Source organism: Thalassophryne amazonica, chromosome 15 (assembly GCF_902500255.1).
Source record: "Thalassophryne amazonica chromosome 15, fThaAma1.1, whole genome shotgun sequence".
Taxonomy (NCBI): domain Eukaryota; kingdom Metazoa; phylum Chordata; class Actinopteri; order Batrachoidiformes; family Batrachoididae; genus Thalassophryne; species Thalassophryne amazonica.
The window spans coordinates 43,049,919-43,057,733 of NC_047117.1; the positions used below are offsets into that span (position 1 = coordinate 43,049,919).

The 7,815-nt window shown below is 40.8% G+C and overlaps 1 protein-coding gene across 1 annotated transcript in view; it reads right to left on the minus strand.

Annotated features, from left to right (window-relative positions):
• tecrb (trans-2,3-enoyl-CoA reductase b) overlaps positions 1–7,562 on the minus strand; it is an 83,779-nt gene extending 76,217 nt beyond the window's left edge. The window contains exon 1 of the mRNA XM_034188276.1: positions 7,440–7,562. Coding sequence (XP_034044167.1) covers positions 7,440–7,505 — 66 coding nt within the window. The 5' untranslated portion in view covers positions 7,506–7,562. The remainder of the gene's footprint in view (positions 1–7,439) is intronic.
• Positions 7,563–7,815: the final 253 nt, after the last annotated feature.

Consider the following 7,815-nt stretch of genomic DNA (forward strand, 5'->3'; position numbering starts at 1 on the left):
CCTCCCACTCTGGTCCCTTATTTTCCATGTCCATTCCTGACTAGGGATGCACCAATCCACAATTTTTTACTTCCGATCTGATCACGATACCTGAATTTGGATATCTGCCGATACAGATATTGTCCAATCCGATACCAGAGCTCTGTTTGCTTTAATATTATAATTATCATAATTACTGCTTATTTTATACAAGGATTTTCTTAAAAAGGAGACCTGAAAGTTCAGCTGCAATTTGCCAGAAAGTGTATCTAAGATGAAAGCCTAGATTTGACGTTTTGGTGAAAGAATTAAGTACTTTTATTGTTTATAGACTTTTACAGCCTTAAAGAGAAAAGACAGCACTCTCTCTCTCTCTGTCTCTCCTCAATTTCAATGGAGCTTTACTGATATGGGAGACATATGTTTACATTATCAAAGCAAGTGTTACAAAGTAAAAATTAATCTCTCTCTGCTGCGCAAACTTTGAACTTTTTGGAAACACAAAGCCTTTCAACTGTATCATCAGCAACACTCATGCACAGGACAGGACTTTTTCCCTTTCAGCAGACAGAATCTCTGTTCGACTGTCCTCCTCGGTTGCATGTTGAGCTGGCCACAGCCTCCACACAATGAAGCGGCTAACTTTTTAGCACACATTTACAGGAACAATTCAGTTAATTTTTCAGAAAATCCATGCTCGACAAACAGACAATTTGAACCCAAGAGCCGGGCAGAAATTTGCCGCTACCTGCAGCTAGAACACTGCGGAAGAGAGCTCTCTTAAACAGCCCGGCTTCAAAAACCTCCCCCATCCCCTCCTCCTGCTCAGCAGCAAACAAAGCAGAAAGACGATTCACAGTGGCTCTTCTCTGGAATCGGAAAATGTCATGGGTTGGATCGGTATTTTCCGGTACGTGAATTACGTCGGCATCGGAAGCCAATCCCAATACCAGATCGGTCGCAATATTACTGCTGACCACACCTCTTTTCCTCCCGACTGCGTCCAATGATGGCAATATTTGGTATATTTTCAGCCTGGTTCCTACACATTCTTGCTACTGTACAAGGTCTGTTAGAAAAGTATCAGACCTTTTTTTTTTTCAAAAACCTGATGGTTTTGAATCAAGCCTGCTTGCATGAGCCAACCTTGAACCTTCGTGCGCATGCGTGAATTTTTTCACACCTGTCGACTGCATCAGTTGCTGGCAAGCAGCTTTTGTGTGAGGTTGTGTGTAGTGCGTTTGTCGGATTTTATTGCAAGGAAAATGACGGAACGACTGGAGCAGTGCTGCTGCATCAAATTTTGCCAGAAACTGAGCGACAGCCAGGTGGAAACCATTCGGAAGATTCAGACGGCTTTCAGTGGCTTTTCAGTCGTGTGATTATCTGAGAAATTGCGGAAGAGGTGGGCATCATTTTTCGGAGTCCAGCATATCCTGTGAGGCTTCAACATGAAGGCGCTTTTGCTCCACCGTCAGCTTCGGCACGAATTTCACTGCAACACTTTTCGTGGCCAAATCTTCACAATGGAATGTGCTGAAAAAGTGCTGATGTCCACCTCTTCTGCAATTTCTCGGATAGTCATACGACAGTCCCGCATCACCACAGCATTCACTTTGGCAATGAGCTGGTCATTTTGGCATGTTGATGGCCGCCCGGAGCGTGGCTCGCGCTCCACAGTCGTGCAGCCGTCTTTAAACCGGGTGTACCGCTCCTTAATCTGTGTGACACCCAGAGCATTGTCACTGAAAGCCGTCTGAATCTTCCGAATGGTTTTCCACCTAGCTGTCGCTCAGTTTCTGGCAAAATTTGATGCAGCGCTGCTCCAGTCATTCCGTCATTTTCCTTGCAGTGAAAATCCGCCGAGCGCACTACACATGACCTCACACAAACGCTGCTTGCCAGCAAATGATGCAATCAACAGGCGTGAAAAAAATTCACGCATGCGTACGAAGGTTCAAGGTTGGCTCACACAAGCAGGCTTGATTCAAATACATCAGGTTTTTTAAAAAAAAAAAAAAGGTCCAATACTTTTCTAACAAACCTTGTATGTGTGACGGGGGCTTAACAGTTTTGGAGCTTTGTCAACCCAAAAGCCCAGGTGGTCTGTGAAATCTTCAGTCTGCGGACAGGACATTCTATCTCTCTCTCTCTTATTGCACATTTCATTTGCACTTTTTATTACTGTGATTTATTCAGTGTTTAGTGTATATTTATACATGCCGTACAGAGTGAGTGCAGCTCAAACTGAAGTCAAATTTCTTGTTTTCTGTGGATACTTGGCAAATAACACAGCCTTTGAAAAATGGCTGTGGAGTGCAGCATTTCCACAAAAGCTGCAATGATAAATGAACTATACAGCTTGTTGATAAACTTATCAAATCTGAAAAGATTTTTTTTTTTTGACTAGTTTAACATGATTCACTTAAAGTGCACTTTCTTTCACTTCATCTGGGGAAGTGGAGAGCACCCAGCGGACCACACCATGTTTTAAAAGAAATGCAAACACAATGCTTCACTTTAAATGTGCAATAAGTCAGTTTCAGACAATCAGTGCAGACCCTTTCTTATTTTACTCAGCGTGCGGCTTTGTAAACTTGCAGCATTGCCTGCTACATTGATTAGCTCTTACATTAGTTATGCGCATGTTCTATGGTCTTCTTTTCTGTTTTTTTTGTGGGAGCGTTACAGTGCCACATACAGGCCTGGCGTATGTACTACAGCATTAAACAAAGCCTTGAGACAAAGAATTTGCCTCAAACATTTTTTTTTGTAATCGAATTATTCCTGTTAGGCTACTCGATTATTTGTTTCAGCCCTAGTGCAAATGTTTATGTATCACCTCTGTTTTCACTGGTCATACCTACATTTTCTAACAGCTGAAAAGCTTTAAAAATGTGTTTTAGGATGATAATTTGCGAGGCTGCCAGCTGGGTCACTTTTCTGTCAGGCTGTTTCAACAAGTCCCATGAGATTTTGCTCGTCTGAATATTTAAGTTTAACAGACTATTAATGGTGACAGCAAGACATAACCAATTAATATATTACTCATAAGTAACTTTTCAAAAAATAAAAATATAACGCAATGCTAAAATACCCTCGGCTGCATGAGCATAACAGCAAGAAACAGAATGGGACCTTTTGACCCCTTAAAATAGGTCAAGGTTAGCCATCTTTGAACTTGTCCAAGGTCTGTGTCCCAAGAAAACCCCATGCAGTAATAGGACTGGATTTATGCGGAGCATAGTCAGATGGATGGACGCAGTCTTATAGGATTAATAAATGGAATAGTTTTGATTGTGTTGAATGTTTGGTCTCCAAAGTAAAGGTCAAACAAGGTCAACATCCATTGGATTCTATGACATGTGACATATGTTACCCCAAACTATTCTTTTTTAAAAAACCTGTTAACTAATAATTTGCATCAGTTTTTACCAAATTGGAGCAACTTTAACTTTTGACCGCTGTAACTAGGTTTAAGGATATGATTCCTTCTTTATGTTCTCTAATGCCATATACCAACACAGTGCAGAGTAGCTACCTAAACTCTGTAAGTGAGATAGATCTCGTATCTCGTCAATAGTTTTACATCCTCATTGAAGACAACTTTGGATGCTGTAGCTCCTCTGAAAAAGAGAGCTTCAAATCAGAAGTGCCTGACTCCGTGGTATAACTCACAAACGCGCAGCTTAAAGCAGATAACCAGTAAGTTGAAGAGGAAATGGCATCTCACTAATTTAGAAGATCTTCACTTACCCTGGAAAAAGAGTCTGTTGCTCTATAAAAAAAAGCCCTCCGTAAAGCTAGGACATCTTACTACTCATCACTAATTGAAGAAAATAAGAACAACCCCAGGTTTCTTTTCAGCACTGTAGCCAGGCTGACAAAGAGTCAGAGCTCTATTGAGCTGAGTATTCCTTTAACTTTAACTAGTAATGACTTCATGACTTTCTTTGCTAATAAAATTTTAACTATTAGAGAAAAAATTACTCATAACCATCCCAAAGACGTATCGTTGTCTTTGGCTGCTTTCAGTGATGCCGGTATTTGGTTAGATTGTTCTGTCTGAGTTATTTTCATTAGTTACTTCATCCAAACCATCAACATGTCTATTAGACCCCATTCCTACCAGGCTGCTCAAGGAAGCCCTACCATTATTTAATGCTTCGATCTTAAATATGATCAATCTATCTTTATTAGTTGGCTATGTACCACAGGCTTTTAAGGTGGCAGTAATTAAACCATTACTTAAAAAGCCATCACTTTACCCAGCTATCTTAGCTAATTATAGGCCAATCTCCAACCTTCCTTTTCTCTCAAAAATTCTTGAAAGGGTAGTTGTAAAACAGCTAACTGATCATCTGCAGAGGAATGGTCTATTTGAAGAGTTTCAGTCAGGTTTTAGAATTCATCATAGTACAGAAACAGCATTAGTGAAGGTTACAAATGATCTTATGGCCTCAGACAGTGGACTCATCTCTGTGCTTGTTCTCTTAGACCTCAGTGCTGCTTTTGATACTGTTGACCATAAAATTTTATTACAGAGATTAGAGCATGCCATAGGTATTAAAGGCACTGCGCTGCGGTGGTTTGAATCATATTTATCTAATAGATTACAATTTGTTCATGTAAATGGGGAATCTTCTTCACAGACTAATGTTAATTATGGAGTTCCACAAAGTTCTGTGCTAGGACCAATTTTATTCACTTTATACATGCTTCCCTTAGGCAGTATTATTAGACAGCATTGCTTAAATTTTCATTGTTATGCAGATGATACCCAGCTTTATCTATCCATGAAGCCAGAGGACACACACCAATTAGCTAAACTGCAGGATTGTCTTACAGACATAAAGATATGGATGACCTCTAATTTCCTGCTTTTAAACTCAGATAAAACTGAAGTTATTGTACTTGGTCCCACAAATCTTAGAAACATGGTGTCTAACCAGATCCTTATTCTGGATGGCATTACCCTGACCTCCAGTAATACTGTGAGAAATCTTGGAGTCATTTTTGATCAGGATATGTCATTCAAAGCGCATATTAAACAAATATGTAGGACTGCTTTTTTGCATTTACGCAATATCTCTAAAATTAGAAAGGTCTTGTCTCAGAGTGATGCTGAAAAACTAATTCATGCATTTATTTCCTCTAGGCTGGACTATTGTAATTCATTATTATCAGGTTGTCCTAAAAGTTCCCTGAAAAGCCTTCAGTTAATTCAAAATGCTGCAGCTAGAGTACTAACGGGGACTAGAAGGAGAGAGCATATCTCACCCATATTGGCCTCTCTTCATTGGCTTCCTGTTAATTCTAGAATAGAATTTAAAATTCTTCTTCTTACTTATAAGGTTTTGAATAATCAGGTCCCATCTTATCTTAGGGACCTCATAGTACCATATCACCCCAATAGAGCGCTTCGCTCTCAGACTGCAGGCTTACTTGTAGTTCCTAGGGTTTGTAAGAGTAGAATGGGAGGCAGAGCCTTCAGCTTTCAGGCTCCTCTCCTGTGGAACCAGCTCCCAATTCAGATCAGGGAGACAGACACCCTCTCTACTTTTAAGATTAGGCTTAAAACTTTCCTTTTTGCTAAAGCTTATAGTTAGGGCTGGATCAGGTGACCCTGAACCATCCCTTAGTTATGCTGCTATAGACTTAGACTGCTGGGGGGTTCCCATGATGCACTGAGTGTTTCTTTCTCTTTTTGCTCTGTATGCACCACTCTGCATTTAATCATTAGTGATCGATCTCTGCTCCCCTCCACAGCATGTCTTTTTCCTGGTTCTCTCCCTCAGCCCCAACCAGTCCCAGCAGAAGACTGCCCCTCCCTGAGCCTGGTTCTGCTGGAGGTTTCTTCCTGTTAAAAGGGAGTTTTTCCTTCCCACTGTTGCCAAGTGCTTGCTCACAGGGGGTCGTTTTGACCGTTGGGGTTTTTACGTAATTATTGTATGGCTTTGCCTTACAATATAAAGCGCCTTGGGGCAACTGTTTGTTTTGATTTGGTGCTATATAAATAAAATTGATTGATTGATTGACTGACCTCTGTTCAAAACTGACCTTTGTCACCATTTTTGCTGCTTTACCCCATAACTCCTGATCACTCAGTCATAGATAGTCCAACCTATACCTTTTTGGAATCTTTACGATCAGACTAATAATGTAGTGTAGTTTTCAAAACGATTTGAGCATTTTTAATTTTGACCCGTGTAATTTTTCAACTGACCCCTACCTGGCCGCCTACTGAAAATTCAAGGGGCCAGTCGTCTTTTTTTTTTTAAAGAGTAATTTCTACGGAGTATTTGTGCCAACTTTGGTGCTTGTATCATCATTTGTATGATTTTGCTCCAAATATTCTCTTAGCTGCTGTGAATTTGAAGACCCTGGCAGTAACAGGGCTGGACTTATGATGAGCACAGACAGACAGGCTGATGGCTGGACAGACAGAGACGCAAAGCCTTGACAATACCCAATGGCCATATTTTGATGGCCTCAGGTAAGAAGAGGCAAATGAGCATTCAAACTTCTGAAGAGTGAGTTTATTTCATGATACACAACAATTGAAACTGCTCATTATTGTTGATTATTCTGGCTAATGGAATGTGTTGCAATCACATTAAGAGGTTCTAATCACATGGTCAATGTGTTAAGGTGGTTTTAATGTGACTAAACTGGACAAAATTGAGATTTAACAAGTTGCAAAGTGTCCAAGAGAAACAAGCTAAAACTCCCTTAAAGCCACTGACATTTTTACAAGTGTCACTTTTACACTTAATTTCAAAATTGTTAAATTATACAAAGAATGTTCTCCTGGACTAAAACCAAGTGAACCCTGGACTTTGAACTACTCATGGAACAAAAATACAAATCTGTGTGCACCCGCGTTGGGGGACAGCTCCAGTCTTCTTCTTTTTTTTTTCTTTCTTTTTTTTAAGTATTTCAGACATTTATTATAGATTATATTAGGAATTGTTCATTTTAAATGAAAAGCGACAGTAAGATGCAGCCCTGTCTATCCTTTGGCAGGCAGATCCCACGACCTTCTTGCTGTGAGGCACCAGTGCTAACCACTACCCCACCGTGCCGCCCATAAACTTAAATGAAATGGTGCGTCATTTTTGTTAAAGACGAAATCTCTGTCTATCCGGAAGACAGAGATTTCGTCTTTGACTGATCACCTTCCTTACTGAGGGTTAAAGACATCGGACCACGGCAGCATTCAGCTCGTTAATCAGGCTGAAGATAAGCAGTAAAACACACACACTCGACATTATGAGTACGTTAAAACAAACAAAACAAAAAACAAAAACCCTGCGTCTGCAGCAGCGTGCGGCCCTCTGAAGCTACAGTCAGACTCGTTCTGCTAAAAAAAAAAAAAACTTCACGAAATTAAGTTTTAGCAAAAATGACAGAAATATAACAGGCCATTGACGGTTTAGAGTTTGATTGAGAATACCAACCTCATAATGCTTCATTTTGGCAGTTTGCAGCCCTTCCTTTTTATCCAAGATGAATGACAGGTGCATCCACCAATCGGATCAATAATACGTGCGTGCTGAGCCGACGAAATTTGACGCTTCGGTCGTCTCACAGCCAATGAAAATCGTCGACCGTTAAGTGAACACGCCTTCGCAGCCCTCGCAGAGGAGCAGGATTTAAAGACGCAGCGGATTTATTCGTTGCTGGGGTCCAGTCGGGTCCAGTCCGCTCTGTGTGCACCTGATCCATCACATCTCCGAAGATGAGGTCCTGCTTAGTACTTGGATGGGGGACGTCTTACCAGGGGCTGTGTGAGGCTTTCCACTTAACACTGGAGCATGGGTTTTCCTGCAGGCA